This window comes from Varroa destructor, unplaced genomic scaffold, assembly GCF_002443255.2.
Source record: "Varroa destructor unplaced genomic scaffold, Vdes_3.0 BEIS01000006.1, whole genome shotgun sequence".
NCBI classification, from domain to species: Eukaryota; Metazoa; Arthropoda; class Arachnida; order Mesostigmata; family Varroidae; genus Varroa; species Varroa destructor.
Window position 1 is genome coordinate 19570103 of NW_019211459.1, and position 20849 is coordinate 19590951.

Genomic DNA, 20849 nt, shown 5'->3' on the forward strand with positions numbered 1-20849 from the left:
TATATATTATTTTTGAGGCCTGGACTGTAGTTTATTAACTTTGCATGTGCGTAAGTGTTGGAAAGATACAGGAAATATCGAATATTCCTAAAACTTTCTAGATTTAAAAAATAGTCTATGATGTTCAAATTTCTTCAGAGTTTGTTAATTACCGCCGCAGAAAATCGCCGTAACATTGTTATTGTGACGACGGGCTAAAATAAAAAATGTTTCCAAAAAAAATTCAAGTTACGTAACGCTAGTAATTTAGCTTACTCAGATATAAAGTTTCCAAAGAATGAAACCTCCTAGCAAATGCATTTTGAAAAAATTGTCGTTAAACATTACCCAAGCATACCTAAAGACATCAGGTTACGTACATAAACATAAAGTTTATACATGACTACTTTTCAATTAAAATTAAGTTTGTTTTTAAATTGGGTATGCTTAATAGCAAAAATCCGATTTTCGAAATCTTGAAACATGTACCGGGTCAAACAGATATGACCATCAGCAAATGCGTCAACACATTGCTGACAATCTGTTCTCAGACTTGAATATACAGTCTGCTTGGGATGCAATTTTAAAAATAATGGAACAAGTAAGAATCGTGTACATGACATTTAGAAGTCACCGAACGTTCACCTTTGTAAAACGTATCTAATAACATTTTTCTGATTATTTCAATATCTGTACTAACAGAAAGACCTCACCCGTCGCACATTTTTGGTTGAATACAATAATCTAAATGGCTAATTTTCCGTAAAAGCTCCGCAGTTAATAATTGAGTTGCTGTGAGATATTTGTATTTCAAATAGGCTCAAAACTGATTTAGAAATTTCTTATTTATGTAACCGCGTTTTGTCTCAGACCTATGAATCATCGTAAGGGCTGCGAAGATTGTACAGGGGCCCATCTGCAGTACTCAATCTTTGACCGGAACTCTATTTGTGGGTGTGTGAATGAGAGAAATAATAACAAAAGACTGAATCAAAGTTTGGAATGCACTCTTTTACTACTTTCGTGTCCTCTGAGATTTACGGGGTGTCTTACCAAAAACGAGAACGTACTCTTAGATTGTGAACTAATCGCAATTAAGCTAATTGGTCTAGTTGTGAAATGAAATTAGTTTTTTTTTTAATAAAAACCTATAGTGATTTTGATAGTAGTGAACAGTTTTAATAGTGATACACGAAATTCAGGGTATGTATAATAAGATACCTTGAATTAGACATTATAATAAATGTCTAATCCAACTATATTATATATCCTTTATTTTGAAAGTGAAAGTTTGCCAAGCATCTCAAACACAGATCTTACGATTTAAACTCTTTTTTTGGTAGGTTTTGTTCGATGAGAAATAAGTAATCCATTTTGTTTTCAAAAATTATAAAAAAAAGCCCTCTGCGCAAATTTCAAGTGAGAAAGAAAGTACTTTTTGAGCTGGTTTTTTCAACAATAACTGAAAACTGATTAAATACTCAAATGAAAATATCGTTTAATTTTTTTATTTTTACATAATACATGTTACATTTGGTTTCAGAAGAAAAACTGATTATCCCGATTTTTGCCGCTGAGGTCGAGTATCGTATTTTTTCGAAAATTATTTAGAGTGCCTATGGGTTGACATTGTTTTTCCTTGGACAGGTAAAGCATTTGCCAGAGATATTGAAATTCAAGGTCAGTTTCACCATAATGAAATAACTGTAGTAAAACAATATACAATGGCAAAACTTGAATAAGGTAACTAACAACGGTGATGTGGCGAGTGAGTTGTGACGACAGGATAGGATAATCCATGTAAGGAAGTGGAACGTATGTTGCAGGGTAACATAAAGACAGAGTTGCGCTTTTCAGAGTGCCGCAGTCAATAGAGCTTTTAATTTAGAAACAAAATTAATACCACTAAATCGTTAGATTGCTATAAACGGAATTCAACGTCATTTTTCGGGTTCAACAAAAAATGCATTTCTTTCTTCAAGTACATGTTTTATTGTTATAATGGTACAACTAGGCAGCTCCGTTAGCACCAGAGGCCATGGTATGTTATTATTATCGGAGTTATATTATAGATTACGCTGAAATATTCTGTATTATCTCTACAAAGTGTACTAGTTTATATTTTTTTGGGGAGTTAATTTATTCGTTCCATTGTTTATGCAAATTGTTATCACATAAGTCAAGTTAGCCAAAAAGGTTTATAAAGAAACTTTAATAAAGCTTCGAATATTTGCTGTGCCGGTGATTCAGTTAATGACGAAACCTCAATAACAGTCGATTCTGTTGGCTATCTAGCTTAAGTCTTTTTTTTTTAAATGTTCAAGACCTTCAAAAGGGAGCTTCGGTTTTTTTTATAAGGAAGCTAGAGAAGTTCTATAGAATAGTAATAACGGTATTAGTAGTACCGTTGCTAAAGCAGAATTGCAGCTCTTCGAAGTTTTTTCACGTTCAATCCAGCTAGTTCTTTTCGCTACCAGCAGACGTATAACCTGAGGGCCATGCTTTTTTTTGCTGTTTACACTATTTTACACTATATTGTTAGTGTAAATAAAAAAAAATCAAGTCTTTTTTCCTTCAAATAGCATTACAAGTATATACTTGTCTTCGAGTTAGACTTCATATTGTAGTTCATCTGTCAATTTTCAAGAGTGATCTCTAAGGGCTTCTTGTTCCTTGTACTTTTTCTGTAGCTCTGCCAGACCCGCTCGGACGATTTTCAATGCGGTTACGGTTCAATTACGGTTGTTCGGATGCGTTTTTCAAGTCATCGTTTTGACTTCTATTTCGTCTTTCGATGTTAAAAGCCGTGTTGCTTTCTCTTGGTGAGAAGAATTTACAGAGACGTGTCAGTATTGGCTGGTACACTAGCACACTTTGCTGTTGGAATCGTACATTGAACAGTATAGGTATTTCCGGAAACGCATTTATTATTGGTCGATACTTTTATGTTCACAAACACAACGAATTTTTTAACTTATCAAAAGCTTTCATATCGCCTGGATCAGAGTACCAGGTACCCAACTTCCGCTTCAGAGAAACTTCGTGAGCGGCAAAGTTGAAGCTACACTATGTAGTCTGTGCTTTGTGTTCCATAAACCGTTTAGGATAGTCTATGTACCTCCCGCAAGAATTTCACGATTAACAACAGAAATTCATTGAAGAAATACAAACAAATGATAGTTTCAGTATTTTTGGCCTTCTTGTAAAGCACATTATGCACTATGCAGACACAACTCCCTCTAATGTGGTAAACTTGAAAATATTTCAAAAACAAGCTAACTGTTTGCATTGTTAAATGCTTAACAGTCTTAAACAAAAAGATTTTACCTTGTGATATATTCGACAAAGGTGAATACGTCTTATTGAAACTAGTAAAGCTTTTACGTCCTGAACATAACAATTATATCTCTTTATTTCTTTTACCAGACAACGTTCTGCAATATGCGAAAGTTCGACAGCTTATTAGGTCTCGAAAACCAATTTATGGACAATAACATATGAAACTATTGATCCATAGCTACCTTTCCGAAGACGATAATGTAAAATAACGAACTAAATTCATTAATCTTTTTATTTGTTTTGCTAGGCTTGAAAACACACAAACCAACATACAATGTGATCATACACACACACGCCTTAAAATACAATGACTATAGGTATGACATAGTTAAGAATTCGAATGGATCACTTACCTGTTTTGCTGCCAGCATGGCACTATCCTAATTATTTTTTATTGTATAAGTAGCGTTTGTCGGGTAATTTGGAAAAAGTGCTTGTATGCGGCATCCAATTTACAATTTGATCAATTACCGTCTCAAGCGAACTCTCTCAGCCATTTTCTATTCTCTTTCCGACCACAGTATTTTTCTTGAGAAATCCTCTTTTTTCTTGAGAAATTTCGAGTCCCGCACATCTCACTGAGGTGACGATTGCATTGTCTTTCGAGCCTTGCTTGCAGTTATTGACATAAATATCTAATAAGGTCTAACCTACTAAGTGGGGGTAGTTTCGGATTCTTTATGTCTTGTGAACATTCAAGTGAAGAAATATGTAAGACATTTTTTGGCCTGTCAACGCATTTTGTAGTAAAAAAATGTATTAGGCTTTTATGCAACATCCTTTCAGCGTGTTGTATTAGCACTTATCCCTGTAAACTGAAATGACGACCTTATTATTGACTGAGGCCGATGTAAGGCTGTTTTCCTCTACCTGTTACACAATTTTCATCGGTACGTCGTGCGTCCTTATAGCCTCTTTGCTTCCAAACTGAGGTTACTGTTATCAGTTTTTGATATATGTTAAATTATCAGTTTTTGTTCAGAACTCCACATCCTGCGGCGTAGTCCTCAAATGTAAGAGACCTTTGATGACCATGTTTGTTCATAGCAATGATGCCGTCTAGAACCCCGGGGTACGTCCCGCTGTCACCTTAATGGCTAGACAGTCATTTTGAATGTGTTTGTTTGAAAGATAACCCAACATCATCTGTATAGGACAATGAGATATTTCTTAGCGAAAAAGAGGTTGATAACCAATTTCGTTCAGAAGAACAATTTGTGACAGGGGCACCCTAGTATTATATAACCAATGCTTGCGTGGTCTCTCACGTTAAATCACAATTAGTTTTGTCGCTATTCTTACATGCCGAACCTTTTTCTGCACTTTGTGTAGTTACTGTCATGGTTAGTTATTAATCGCCTTTTCTAGAAACAATGTTAATCACATGCTACTAACAATATATAATGTCATTTGCAATATTAACAGTCGCGTTATTTTCTCTCATTCCCAGGCGGGACGTTCTTGGTGTTTCGATCTAAAGCAGGTTTACAAGGATCCAGCGGGTATCTTACAGAGTCGCTGAAGAGTCCTTTATCAATGTCACCCCTTGCGACCCAGTTCTTCACAAAATTTCAATATTCGTTGTCAAAGATTTCTTGGCGACCTTCTGTTCTAATGGCGGCGTTAGATCCGTTTTGTACATTTGTATTCGATTCGGCTGTATGAGACAAGCCAGTGCTAGGTTGAATTCGAGTGCTCTTGACGATAAAGTCTACGTCCTCCTTCCTAGCCATTCAATTTTTATCGACCCCGGGTCAACACACACGAGCGGCGGCGGCGTCTGGCTCGTATTAAAGCTAGAGCGGCAAAGACAGGTCGTCGGACAAACCTTTTAATCGATGAAGGATCTACTGCTGGAAGCCTTTGGTTTCAGGAATCCTAAGAACGAAATTTCGAACTCTTCAGATGGGTCTTCTGGAGATACGAACATTAAAAATTAATCGTCAATATCAACCATATTGGTTATTTTCAGAGCGCTATTGAATAAGAAAAAAAATGTCCGTTCCTCGTGGGGTTATAGTGTAAAAGCATAGCATTGACCTTGAAGGGTATAGTGATAGAACCCCGAGTATAGTAATCCACATATTACTTCCGTGAAACAACCTATCAGCAAATATAACTCATAATAAAGCATAAACAGTGTCTCAACTTACTAAAAAGCAATATGTAGTAACATTATTGATATTAATATAGACATTATATACATAGATATATATCATATGTATATAGACATTAATATAGACAGCTAGTATAAGATCGTATCTGCTTTGGAGTTAATGTGAAATAAATAACGTTGGGGTTCTATATAGAATTTAGATTACAAAGCACACAAATAACTGCGCAGCTCTGACTATTTTGCGCCACCTATAATAGATCAAGGTATTCCAACAAGTGCCAGCATGCAGAGGGTTGACTGCTTGAGGGCATGTCTGTGCATCAGGAGCGGAAAGCAGCCTGCGTTTTAATACATAGACCCGTAAATATTACCTTAGGTATACAGTCACTGCGGTGAAACTGTGATTTCGAGACAACATTCTGTAGTCCTCAATGGTGCTACATATAGGGCTATAACGTTAGATTTCACTTGTTTTATGGTACCCGAGCGGCTGGAGGAGTATTCAGCAGGTAGTAATTAAAATGCGTCTTGAAAAATGTTGGCATTTTTCATATAACCCTTTAGTCAGAAATGAATGAGTCTTTTGATGAGTCGCGTCAGAATATGGCAGCTTGTCATTCATGTTTGTCTTGGCAAGATAGCAGGTCTCTGCCCACACAGAGGTGAAGTTTCTTAACAATTTGGCGTAATCGCGAATTTCCTGGTCACATAAACCTATATATCGAGCTTTCTACGGTTCCGTCCAAATGAAACAACGAACGTTCGTTGGGTTTTGTGTGAAAAAGGAGCTGTTCTTGGAGCGTTTTAAGATGTAAGGAGAAAACTCAGTAGGTAAGCTGAACCAGAAAAGCGTTTCGTGGGCTGGAAAAAACGGTAGCATAAGTGTGTTACATCCAAGGAGAGCTTTTTTCGAAAGAAACAAATTAAGATAATCAAATCAATATGAAACAAACGACCCATTCATGTTTGATCAACAGATTACTTCTACTAGAAGCAAGTATTACTTAGAATCATTCAAGTTCCGTCTAAGTCTTTGTTAAGTGAAACCCTTGGTAACCCAAGGTTTCACCTTATGAAACCTAAACGATTGACAAGATTCTTGACTTGAAGTAGGTTTCGATAAATATTTTCCACAGTTGTGTTATAAGATCATATCCAGTATCCTTCGGGTACTAAAGTAACAGTTTTATAAACGCAAAAAGACAAAAAACCATGAAACAAATAAATTCTGGTTCCATCCATTTCGGGTAAGATTGGTTTTACCGTACTAGTTGCCAATCGTTTCTGTCTTAAAGACAAATTTAAGGATAGACTCAGTCGTTCTTCTGACAATCATGCAGTATCTTTTGAGCAGTAGTTTTGACTAAGACATCATAATTTTCATGAAGGGTTGATCTAGGAACTGGCCTAGTGTTATTGAGAGCGCGAGAGGCGTGCCCGTTGAAGAGTAACATCTTGGTGCGTGGCCTTAAGGTAGGACATAATGGAAAACATGAACTAGAATAAATTTCAAGGTTGATCTCTCTACGAATTCTTCTTTCCTATAAATCCTATATCTTGTTGAAGAATTTCAGAAATAATATTTAAAAACTAATTTGTTTTTTTCAGCTGATACGGACTATTGTTTTCCTTGAGATTCGTTCGCATTTTTCAAGATGACAAAAGTGTTAGAAACTCTATTTGTTGTTTAAAACATTGATTTTTTAAGGACTGCTAAGACAGTCGTCTCAAAACGATTTCAAGAACATATATTACTATCATTTTCAGATCTACTATAGAATTGCACGACATGCGGTAACGGAACGCCGTTATCCTAAACACAGACAAGCTAGTATGTCAACTAATAAGTGCTCAGTGAACAATGAAGAACTTTAAAGTTGCGTATGATCGAAGCTATAGGTTCATTTGCAATAGCCAACGTGCAACAAAACTTATAAGCTATAAAAATAAAAGAAAATTCAATGGGAGTTCCTTATATTTCAGGTTGCTAGCAGATTTCTTTGCCTGTTTCAATGATCCAATCGAACTGATTGCGCAGAATCTTAAATGAAGGAATATTTTCTTTTAATAATAATAATAATTATAATTTGTTTTTAATTGGCCATTAATTTGGAAAAAATATATAAATATTTGATCAAAACATTTACTATATACGGACGGATAGTTGCCTGAAGGCAACTGAGGAGACTGGTACTTGGAAATTCCCTGAATGTCATTTATTTACTCCGTAAATACAGACCTAAATAATGACATTTATCTGCAAAGAAAAACGGAAGAGAGACAACTTAGAAAAATCTGCCTTAGAGGACGCTAATTTTCGGTTACAGGTAAAAACAGGCAGTGCCAGGTATTTTAACCAGTGTCTGGCATGCTCTGAAGAATATTCTACACGATTTCCGTTCCTGTTATTCGAAAAATGATTGGGTATGTATTTCTAAGCCAATGATTTAATTATAGTTATGTTTGACAACATAACCTAGATTTTAAGTGTTCTAGGACCGTCGCTAACTGTACATTGAGCAGTTCTTTGTTTCGATATAGTAAGAGTACAACATAGGTATGCTTGTGTGTCTATAATATACGCTCAAGTCGGTTGAAGTACCGCGGCATTATGTTTTCGCTTTTCGGTGCACAAGGCCTATTCCACCTTTTTCATTTTGGTCGCGGCAGTTCCACACCCTTCCAAAAAACCTGTTCTTAGGAACGCGCTAAAAATATGCGCGGTTCTATATAGATGTTTCTCATATCTCAAAAAAAACAGAATGTCAATTTTATTAGATTAAATAATTCAAGTAACATAAAAAAAAACAGTAGTTATTGTCCTTCAACAATAAGGCAATGCATCATGTGGAAAATATGATCGGACGATTTTTTTTTTGCTCGAAGGATTAACGTAATTAAAAGTAATGGAGTTCTGCGGTGAAATAGAAATAAACGACGGTTTTCAGTCCACTTAAATATGCACATATAAGCTGGTAGCAGATATTCTTCCTTTTTCGTCCGGCTTTTAATAAGCTACCTAAAGATTTTTGTGCCCAGACTCTGTTACGAAGTTCGTGTTTCCAAATGATAAAATTAGAACCTGACGAGAGTAAATATTGCTTAGAGCCAATGAGAGTTTCCGCGTTTATGCATAACTGTAGTTTTCTGTAACCATGTAAAAAGTCACGGGCCAGTCAAAACAGTGTAGCATCGTACTTTCGAAAAAGACTCATCGAATTATTCATACGTAGCTGGAAAGTTAATTTCAAAGAATATCATATTTTTGATTGAATAATAGTAATAAACAAGCTCTTCGAGTCCTAATGGCCTCATTCGGAACCACTGTAATTTTCTATACATAAATTGAAACCAGCAGACATATATGAAAGTAGCACAGAATACGCGTTTAGAGAGTCGTTCATTCCTTCGACGATTTAGTCAGATTCTGAAAGATGAGTGCCTACGTCAAAAAGAGCTCGCGCACGCTTGACCCTCCCTTATCTATTGGGTGAGCAACTGAGTTTCACGGGCTTCAGCAGTTTTGCTGTAACTCACCAACCTCAGTGGCCTGAGTCGTGTTGCTTCGAGGCGGTGACAGAACGCAAGGCTAGGTAGGTCACCCACCTTGTCTACGCCCTTTCCGATACCGCAACGGCCGTCAGAGTTGACAGCAAAACACCGGGCCGCTATTTTATATTAAATAAACAACTACAGACTAACACACTCGTGGCTGAACCAAAACAGAACCCTCAAATATGAGTTATCCGTGCAACGATGTTGGTGAGCATTTGCTTTGGAAACTGTGATAACGTTTTTCGCAATGACTAGCCTTATATAATATAAAACCAATTTTTGTGTAATACGAATATCAGAAGCAGTAAGTGATAATTACTGATCTGAAGTGACCTCGTCGGTATGGCAATCTCGATATTCGTTAAGTGCAATTGGCACCTTTGTAAAGATGCGGATATGATTTCTTCTATCAGAAATAAATATAGAGGGGTATCGACGTGTGCAATAGGGGAAGTTATCTACGTTTGTACATACACTTGTCTAATTTTCATTTCTGTTAAACTCAATCAAAAAAGTGGCAACCGTACTCGAAGGGTACATTATAAATAGTAATGACCTTGGTGTAGCTTATATGGCTAGTTATGAGCTAAGGTTATGTAGGCACTAAGAAGGGAGTCAACCCGCTGCTACTGTTAACTTTTACGCAACGCTTTGTCTACGACAGTGTGTTTAGAAATAAGCTAGGTAACTATTGCTATATAGTGCTAGCTAGATCGAACTCCTTTCAGATTGGGCTATGTGCAGCAGAGGATCCTTGTTTAATAGGCATTAGTCACGAATAGGCCTCCACCTTTTCTCAGAGAATTGTTCTATAAATCCTTGATTCAGGTCTCTATCGTTGACTACTACAAGTATATTCTTAGATATTGCAGCGTGCATAAATGGGTTTGCCCATACCTCCTTGGAAAAAGAGTCGAACTTCTTCGGCAGTAGCGGCTCTTGAAGAGCTAGGAAAATATGGTAGATTCCACATCGCTTAATTGGTGGGCGGCATTCAAGCATCGTGAGTGTCTCGGGCGGATCCCGCATGCGCTCTCAACATCGACCTGACTATCTATTTCTGCTGATGATATATACTAAGCTGGAACTGGGAATCAAGGAAATCATTCCTGTTCGGGGGTTTGCAAAATTGACCTCAGTGGTGTTTTTCACCTACCTTTTTTCTAGTTAGACGTATGGTTTAAAGTATGAGGAACAAGATCTTTTATATCATCAGCTTCACGTTAAAGGCGCTTTTTGTGGAACATCGCTTCGAGCGTACTTGTTTGGGATCGCAGCCGCTGGACTCCTACAAGGAGTTTTCCAGAGGCGAAACGAAGCCATTTTCTAATAGCATGTCGCGCTTTTATCGAATACTTATTACCCCTGTTTCTTTCCAGGACGGCTTCAAAGGACACATTCACCATCTCCGGATGGTGGATCTGAGGGAAGCGTGCTTCTAAACTCACCACGTCCCTGGCCTGCACCTTCTGTAGCCTACGGACCCCACCAGATGAAGATTCAATGTCCATATTGCGCCATGCACGTTATGACCGACATCGAGTACAGCGCCGGTTAGTAGACCTTGGGTTGCGTGTTTTTGCCTTACCTAAAATCAACTTACCCTAGTGATCAATGGCCTATTGCATAAGATTGTTAAAGTCTGATGTAAACGGAAGCGCCTGTTTAAAGAAATACTTGTGTGATTTAGCATGTCAGATTCGAACATGTGATTTATGCTGAACCGGCTTATGATACCAACCTCTTTACCGTCAACAAAATTAGAACACTCGTTACAACTAGTATTCCACGATTGTTCTCAACCTACGACCTATCGATAAATTATAATAATGAAAAGCTCTAGAGAAACAGCTTTCGACACTCGATGTTTTTAAGTAGAATTTTAGAATTGAGCAGTTAACTCTAGCTCGTCGCTAACTGCTTTCAGGTGTTAAAGATTATCTAGACATTAGAGTTCGACATCACATCAGCGTGTTCCGAAATGATGACCACTGAGAGTCAAACCTCTGACCAACATGATCAGATTCGACAGAAATGTTTTCAGATTTCCTCGACAAGCCGTATGAGTGTGCCTGCTTTCATTACGCTTACGGTTATAATTCAAAAATTTTTTACACTTTAGACTTTCCTGCTCGATATATGGTCCCGAAAAAAGAGTTGTAGTGGCAATAGTGATGAATGGTATGACTTCAACCAGAAGGCAGTACGCGACTAGTTGGAATCAAAAAAGAGGTCATACATGCGACAGATTTCAGCTATATCAATTAATAATGAGCTTCGTGGAGTACTAGTTAGCTATTTTTTAATGTCACAAGTAGCTCTAATAAATGTTAGAGGGTTCCTCAATGTCACATGCATATACGAAGCAGTGGTCGATTCTCCGCTCTTTCGCCCCCCTGTTCAACGTTTAGATTTCACGATAGCAGACAGCTCCATCAACCTCTATTGCCCATCTAGGAAAGTTCAGCAAACGATTTCGGAGCTTCATTTGAAAAACGTATCGAATATATCCCAGTTCAGTAAGCCATCAGAGCCGATTTCAGCAGCTTTTCCGTAAGCCTTAACAATATGAACTATTTTACGTGGATCTTGAAAATAAATATTATACACTATTATTATATGGCTTCATTTAGAGCTGTGCAGTGCGTTCCTTTCAATGCGAATTGAACATGATAGCGCGTGAACAAATAGAATATGAACGTGGATAAAGATATTACCCCTTGCAAATTGTAATACATTTTTCGACTTTAAGTCCAGTACCAAAAATGGCTGACTTCCATAAAGTGTGTTGTTTTTTAATTCAATTTAAAAACTAAATCACCACGTGTAGACATTTTAGCCCTGTATAATGGACAAAGGATGTAGAAAACAACGGGTCTTATATTTATTGGAATATTTTATGGATAATTGGCAGATTTTATGGTAGAAGCGCTAGTAGTTCGTAACATGGCCGTTCGTGTGTACGGCATTTCTTTTATATCTAATGATGGGTTAGTGAACAGCCGGCATCCGCTTTTAGGGTACGGTCTAAGTATGGATTCAACTGCGCATATTGTCGCAATCTGCATGAGCATTCTTGCCAAGTTATTTCCACGCCGATGGCATAATTAAAATAGTAACCACTTTTATTCAGAGCAGTTCACTTTAAGAGTGAGGGTAAATCAAAAGTGAAGGGCGGGTATTCGTCAATATGTCGCTCACTTATAAAAGATTAATCGTATCTCTCAATAGCGGCCTTTGACTTCAAGCAATTTAACTAGTCATCGATCAATTTTGTTGTTGATTTGACTTGAATGTAATAAAATATGAATATGTTACCATGCAAAAATGACTAATTTTCCTACACAGTGTTCTTGTGGCATAGGCTGCCCGACAAAATTTATTTATTAGAGATTTATTGACTTGGATTATTCCAAGGAAAATTTAATTCAGCCCAAAAAGTTATTCTCGAAAAATAGGAGGCTTTTCAGCCTCGGAATCGGAGAGTGGTCTAACTTGTACGTATACTCAGACTGCTATCGTCATGAGAACAGTAAACAGCTCTGTTAGCGGCAGTTACGGCAAACATCGCGTTTCGTCATTGAAGCAACTGTCAAACGTGTTCAGAGTTCTATCTAGTTGGTTACCTAAAACCTACTGAGTAATTATTAACGTTTACAAAACATTTCTCTTCCAGGCATGTTCAGCTATGTTGCCGCGTTCATCTTAATGGCTATGGGCTGTTTTTGCGGTTGTTGTTTCCTTCCGTGCTGCTCAGCGGGTTTTAAGAACGCTGAACATCGCTGTCCAAAGTGTAATAACTACCTCGGCATATACCACCGATGCTAAAGGTCCTCAGATCCGCTACACGTCGAGTCAGATCGTGTCGATCGCCCACGACAAGCTTCATAAAGAATCTCGTCTGATTCGCCTGTGACACAGTGGTTAAAATCTGATACGCGGGAACTGATCGAGAAATCGCCTCTAATGGTTAACACCATCGTAGTCGAATCTTTTCCTAGATAGGTCCTCATGGCCGCGATTGAGACCTACGACTTACATCTACAATATCGGAATGCCATCTCGTTACAGACGGACGGGATTATCTATCTAAATCTGAATCGAGGGTATATATTTAATAGCTTCTGACGCTATACATAAAGTGAGCTTTTAGTCTCTCTGGAGAACGACAAATGTCATTGAGTTAACGTTGCTTTTCTTCTTTAAATCCATGTAGAAAATTGTGCTCTTTACGACCATCCGTATTTACGTTGTCTGCTAGCTACACATAATACTTGACGTGTAACATTAAGATCAGCATTGAACTAACGATCTTTTTTACGTGAATGATTGCCTGGCTTCAAAGGATTTTCAGAGCTATTTGTTATAGCCGATAATGATTAATGGGTCACACAGCTCACGAAGCCTGTTTTGCTAGATCCTCGGTGAATGGGTAACACACTTTTTTTTGTCGTAGATAAAACACGTAGAAAGAATTACAATATTTATTTTATAGAATATCAGCATCTACCGGCCGCTTTGGTCTGTAATCTTGAATAATATTGGCACTCATTGTTTAGGAACAGTAATTAGGTGACTTTTCCGTTCAGCATTGACTGTGGAGATGGTATTGTCTGGTATAATAGACTAACGTAGCAGGCCAGGCAACTTCAGCAGCATTCGGTTACACGGTGTATCCAGAAGGGTGGTGACAGAAGTTGTGAATTCGGAATAAAGATATCAACTTGAAGGCTTTGGGCCTAAACCAAACACCAACCATAGGCGGTCCTGAGCAATTTCTAAAGTGTAATAGTTAAAAATGTTTCTGGTGTTTTTACGTAACACGTTAGAGATGAAGAGCTTGGTAAATAAACAATAATTGTAGATGAATGGCTAACGGAATTTCCGATGCCGAGCTCCTTATGGCACCTTGTAATTTTCAATTTGGGAATATTTGCTATACCGTGATATTGACGTTGATGTTGGCTATTGGGCAATATGGTTTAGGTAATGTCTATTCCTCAGTTGTATCATATAGACTATCCACTTAGCAAACAAGATAGCATCTTTAATCGAAACCCTTTGCAGTACTTATACTGGATATCTGAAGGTCCCCGTTCATCTATCAGTACGACAGGTTGCTCTTCGCCGACGTTCTTACTATAAGGACATGTTTTTTACAACCCACTTAAAACGCCATTGATGTTTGGCTGTTTACATACACGTATTTGCAGCAGACATTGCCGACTATATTTGCACACCTATGTACCTGCATGGTGAGTTTGGTATCTATTTTTAGAAATTCATCAACCTACGGTAGAGGGTACCATCGCATAAGAGCCGCAAAATCAGTTAGCCAAAACCCCCTTCCCTCTTTCACGGAACTCACCAAATGGAGGTTACAGGTCCACGTTGAGGTGGGCAGGTCAGAAGTGGGTATTACCACGAAGAAATGTACAACCTAAGCATTGAACGCATATCTTTTATGTACTGAATTCGAAACGTGCTTCATTTGATGAACATTTGACTTAGCATATTACGTACACAATCTTTTTGGAGAATCGAAAAATCGCTTCGTCATTTTTTTAAGTGCTCTCGAAAACTTCACGCATCTAAGCGACAAAATGACCGAATTTTCTCCACGATACTGATACAAGCCCACAGTCACGTGACAGCACAACAACTTCATTCACCCGCATATGAACAATGCAATAGCTTATATAAATAAATATAAAGAACAATAATTTAGTATATGATGATTTTAAGTCAAATGTCCTGTTTTCATGCGGAGCAGATTTATATAGCTAGCTCTTGACTCGTAGGTTCTGAATGAATATAACAAAAATCTTGTTTAAGAGCATTGTCTAAGTGTGAGAAAATTTTGATAATTGCCCCACCGGGTCGTAGTCGTTCGTCCGTTATGCCATGTATCTTTTCGCGATGTACAAAAACTTTTCTGCCCGGTCTTTTATAACTATGCATGGCTATTAGATAGCGTAGTTTGCACTTTAGAAGCCTAGGGAGACTACCAGCTCACTTAGGTCAGCAAGGCAAAAGTATGTGGGTGAACTAGGTGAATAATTTATCATATATTAAAAAAGAATCGCTATATTATGCAGGGGTGCTGTTCTTTGCTTTAATATATTTCATGCCTTTGCCAACAGAAACATATTCGCCTATTTTGTAACATCTGTGAGCCTTGGTTCAAAATAGCACCCTCATTATTGATAATCATTTCAACTCTGTCGTTGCTTATTTAAGCGAAACACTCGCTCAGCTTTTTAAGTTCCGTAAGTTATGATACCGGACGTAACATCACTAGTGTGGTGGTTTTCGTGTCGGACACTTCACGGCTGCAAACTTCAACGGTATCAGCACGATACAAACATGCTGTGTGTCGTATACGCCTAGGTGATTTCGCATAAATCCGAGCACTTAACTAAGGCTTAGATAGCGGAGAAATTGTGCTTCTGCTTTTTTCCACAGTCTGCTAGTCATATCGCTGCTCGGCATTTAACTAATTTGATATGCGACGGTATCACTTATGTTGTATTCAAGTTCTACAAGATAAGCCAGAAAACTATAGGGATATTTGCCGAAATGAATACTCTAAACGAAATCCTTATACAGGATTGTTTTTCAATATACATTAGGCTTGTATTAGATGAGTAGTATACCATAAATTGGTATGAAATCAAACATTTTTTGTTAACGCTTGACGGCTAATTAGCGCTACTCTACTACGAATGCAAACGGCAACCGCTTTTGTCCGTCGACAAATTTCATTTACAAGAAACTATCCGCCGCTGTCGATTTATAACATATCGTAACGTTGAAATTTCCATGTATCATACGTTGCTGTGTTACCGTCCGCAAAATATGAAGATATATATAAGGGGATCAAATATTTGACTCGATAACGTATAAGCCGTTAACGACGGCCATAATATCCCACAAACAGTCGTAAGCTGTGATGAAATTATGGTTACTTTTAGTATTTACTCACATGGTATTAGCACTTGTGTTCTTGAAACTAATATAAACATGAAGGAAAAAAATGCTTGCATTACATATGTTAAATCGTTTGCATGCGGTTTAGAGCTACCCAGTAGCGTTTATCCTGTCGTAGGTCCTAATTGCGTTTGAGTGTGCCTTTGGGATGCCTTCCCCATAGTGGCCGCGATAAAGTAGAGAATAGTTTTGGCTTCGTAGCATCATACCGACCCCATGAGTCTACATCAGGGCACCGAATTTACCTCAGAGCTTAGCATCGCTATATTTTCATTTTCGTCAGAGGTACTTGGTCTAAGATGCTTCGCCATTTTTACAAGATCTATTCAACAGTATGAAGTAAGATTCGACTCTGTGAGCAGTTTCATTATGATTCTATTATTAAACCAAGCGAAATAACTATCTGACACATAGCAAATCAGTTCGAATGTGTAAAACCTGAGCTATCTATCTCGTATATTTTGTATAGACTTCCTACTGACACGTTAATGTAGAGCTCTGGCCAAACGCGGCGTCAATGGTCTCATATCATACATATTGCTATGATGATACAAATGCCGTACTTTTCTTGTGTGTTCGGCCACCGAGATGACCCGGCAACGTGAAATATATAGTAGCAAAAGCAAGCAAAGTAACTCATCTCATCGACCGTCTCGCTGCTAGCAGACAAGTGTTTTAGGCCTTCCATTCTACTGGACATCACTCATTCCTCCCACAGAAACAGCTCTATGGCGGTATTTAAGTTAATAGCCTATGTTTTCCCACTTTGAGAAGCCGAGAAACAGTTGCATCGCCGGTTTCGCCTGTTAGCGTAAGCGAAAGGCCACAAAAGGCCCGACAGGCGTCAAACAACTGTTTGCCTAGCTGGCTATCTACTCGTCGCTAACCACGTCATCTTGGGCAGAATCTATGCAAATTAAAAAAACATAATAGCGCCTGGAAAGGGGCAGCGCATACGAGATGACCCTCGAATCCGCATACGGAATTTCTATGTTTGCATGAGTCTGTCGAAAGATTTATTGATCCAATATGGCTTAACTGGTTATAATCAAAGGATGTATTAAATTGTACGGTATGCTAACTCTGAATTATTCAATAGTGAAATTCATAAGTTTAGTTTATTCATAGATTTCAGAAAATTTAAGTATTTAAGAGTGTAAAGAGACAAATGGGAGTGAGACTAAAAGATTATTGTTAGGAAGTCTAGTGCTAAGTATACAGTCTTAGCATCCATGAAATATGTAATGCTGGGTGAAGGAAACGAAAACAATGAATGTCGAATGACTATAGATTTTTTATGTTACCTTGGTTCATTTTTTATTGTTTTAAAGCAACACTGTTAATTTAAAAAATTTATTTATTGTCGCTATGATTTACAGCTCTATGTGTTCGTAACTCTACATAGTTTATTACTCAGAATGAATAGTGTTTGTCGGTTAATAACGGTAGGAAAAAGTTTTTTAATTAAACAATATGAAAAGTGCGTCTCCTTCTAAATAAACAAGCTACCCTCGAAATTCTGGTAATCATATTGCCAAGAAGCACTTATCGTAAAGCTGCGCAAGACTAGCTTATCTTCACGAGTTCCCATATAGCCAATCATTTATTCACAAACTACACAAGGAAAAAGAAGTTCAACTGAACGAGCTACGAATGCTGCAATTAGGAGCATCACGAAACTCGAGCATTTTAAACAAAAATAGAGTGTTCTAGAGTCGTTTTTGAGCTTAAATCATTTCTGGAAACAAGTTAGGGTAAGCAGATTGTCGGGCGATAAACATAGCAGCGGTTGCGGTCTGCGATGATGAAAAGCCACGATTTGTAGAAACACGGTTTTTCAGCAATAATTTTTCGTAAGACTTTTTAAAAAGATGAGGAGCCCATTAAGATGATATTTAGTTAATGTCGCAGATAATACGGTCGGCACTTTCCGTTAGCGAAAAACACGAATGTCGATTAAGAAATTTGTAAAAAAACTGGCTCATTCGCGAATAAGTTACAGCGTCACGAGCAAGGTAGACGTCGATGCAATAACTTAAACACCACGTCGTCCTTAACAATTTAAACCGCACCGAAATGCGAACACTGGATGTAAAAAACCTTTTGTCTTGCCTAGATAAAATAACCTGCCACTTCACACAGGAAACAATCAGTTTGTTTAAAGCCATGTTCCCAAGGCGGGTCGTCTCGTTGCGCAGCGATAACATCAAATGGTCGCCCCAGGTCTGCGATTTTACTCCTATCCAATTTTTTCTATAAGGTTATGCAAAGAACAAAGCATATGAAACACCGCCGAAAATAATCCACGGCATGTAACACTGGATTCTGATGAAAGATGCGCTGAACTACGTAAAACTATGGGAAACGGATTTGAGTATGCGAGCGGTCCTTGAAAGGACGTTTCGCTGACATCCTTTCCTGTGTGAAGTGAAAATTATGCCCCCCTAGACTGAGCTAACGAGACGATAGAAATACGCACTAAAGCTCGGTTGTATTTTCCATTCGGATAGAGTAGACACTTCGCACTTATTTTATGCAAATATCACTTGACGACAAGTTTTTTTCTTATTTTTTCTTTTTTATTATAATCGATTAATTTCCGTTTGAAATTTTGGCTGTATAATCACAAAAATTCCCTGACTAATTTTCAATATTTTACTCGAAACAGTTTCTGTAGGTAGGACAGAACTATGCTGCACGGTATGATATGAGGCTTTTTGTTATTTCTATGCAGAACTGCCTCGTTTAAAATTTTTCGTAAAGATAAATTGTTTTTTTTTGTCCATACTGGATAAACAGAACAAATACATAGTGGCAAAAATCGAGTCGATTTATGAAATAGAAGTGCTTAAATAGCGAATACTGTCTTATCGGCGAGGATCGGTTGTTCTGTAACGAACTCTTTTAAGTAACGTTAGAATTTGGCGTAAGGATTGATAAAGGCTTAATAGAGCACTGTTTGATATCTACTCCATGGATAAGGCATATCCGTTTACGATACCTATTTTCCTTTCAGAAGATCTTAGTCAGTCTCTTGTGCTTAACGAAGATTAGTATATTATTCAATTCAGAGTAGAGTAATCTCATCTTCTTTAGGTATATCCGTGACGATGCGTTGAAAGAAACAGATAACCCTATAAGCTGTACCTCAAAGCTAGTCGTGTGAATTCTCACTAAATATTACTTATTCATTGATGCTTCACTCGCTAAATCTAAACTATGTAACTGAAATATGATTGAAAACGGAACCCATACGGTATTCTTTATACTGCTCAGAACGGGGCTCTCAACTCTTTCATCAATACACAGCATTTAAATATATTAACTATAGATCTAAATATGATCATGTCTTTGCTGATTTAAGCTACGTTCATTCTGAAGATGCTATTTTAATATTGTTTATATTTAAATGTATGCCCTATATTGAAAAAAAATGATTAATGTCTTCGTTACGCTTCTCAGAATTTTAGTACTAACATAAAGCAAACTATAAAGCAAAGCTATTTAAATATCGACCACTTACCCCTCTTTATTGACATTTAGGCTACATCTTCGTGCTGTTTATGCAGTAGTCCACCATGAGGGAGTTAACCACGCACAAGCGAAACTTCGTGAACTTTTTTTTTTGTTTTTGAACCACGTAATCCGACCCATTACAAATAATTTATGCTTTTTTTTTCTAATTTTTCAAATATTAACAACTGGGTTAAAAGCGGTTCAGTCGAAAAATGTTTCTCATAAAAGTGAAGATGGGCAATATGCAATATCCCCCTGATATCTTAGTGGGTGACATGTTTGCGGCCTAATCTTCAGCGCATGTTGTGGTTTAGGTTTGCAGCCGGATATAGACAGACAGACTTCGTTTTGTGATGAGGGCCAGCCTTCTGTCTGACGGAATAATGCCTATCGGTGATACGGGACGTTTAACTCGAAACATAGAAATGGAATATGTACCTTTACACTCTCTAAAAAAATACTAATTATCTCAGTTCGGCGGCCCTCTTAAGTAGCTCTTAGCTTCTTAATCTCATAAACACTGTGAAATAGATACGCAACACTTTAAGACTCCTTAAGGATCCGATTGTAAAAGTTACTAGGTCCCTACATAATCCTGCAATAGACTAAACAAGCTATTCTTCCTCCCTCAGTACATACATACTACTATAGTACGTACTACGTAATAATAAATATCTTAAAGCCCGAAAACAGAAATATCCTATGACGGTTATTTTTGAATGCTTGAAAATTTATTCTAGTTCTCGTAAAATTGCTTTTTTCTTTAAAGCAAGCAGAATGGCTAGGGGTATTTCGCTCGCTCGTAAACCTTCTCTCCCTCAGTTCCAAACACACAATAAAAGTGAAGAATCACACCCGAAGTGATATTACCCTATCAATAATGACCGAAGTCACTTCACAAACATATGACTCTTTAAAAGCAGTAAAAATCTTGTAGAAATCAATTAAAAAAATATAGGGTTTGTTGTACATCAATAAACGTTTGCTATACACGAATAAACTAAGAGCGTGTCCCAACTGATGATGAAATCGAACTTTACAGAAAAGTTTCGGAAACGCCAGTGATTAAATATATATATATATATATATGCCTTAAAATAAATATAAATAAAAATAAAAACTAAATATTGAGATAATCCCGTAAAACAAGCAAAGAATTTTTGCATTTAACATAATGTTTTATATCAAAAAAGGGAAAATGGACTAATATTGCCAAAATAATAATTACTAAAACTTGTATGGGCAATGCCCGCATATGCTGTCCATTCCGCGTGCCGCTGTGTCATTTTCCACTTGCTAAGCTTTGCGCGCACAACGATCAAAAACCTTTTTAGGACTAAGTTAAGGCCACTTA

At 37.4% G+C, this 20849-nt stretch overlaps 1 protein-coding gene and 1 long non-coding RNA gene across 2 annotated transcripts; one reads left to right on the top strand and one right to left on the bottom strand.

Annotated features, from left to right (window-relative positions):
- Positions 1-3532: 3532 nt before the first annotated feature.
- On the bottom strand, positions 3533-19993 carry LOC147754960 (uncharacterized). Its single transcript, XR_015330714.1, has 2 exons — positions 19503-19993; positions 3533-5232 (listed from the first exon to the last, which is right to left on the bottom strand). It is a non-coding gene; the product is annotated as an uncharacterized LOC147754960 (long non-coding RNA).
- LOC111253379 (lipopolysaccharide-induced tumor necrosis factor-alpha factor homolog) lies at positions 9040-14733 on the top strand. Its single transcript, XM_022812674.2, has 3 exons — positions 9040-9196; positions 10369-10542; positions 12666-14733. The coding sequence occupies exons 1-3, from the start codon at positions 9172-9174 to the stop codon at positions 12815-12817; spliced, it is 351 nt and encodes a 116-aa protein (XP_022668409.1). The 5' UTR covers positions 9040-9171; the 3' UTR covers positions 12818-14733.
- Positions 19994-20849: the final 856 nt, after the last annotated feature.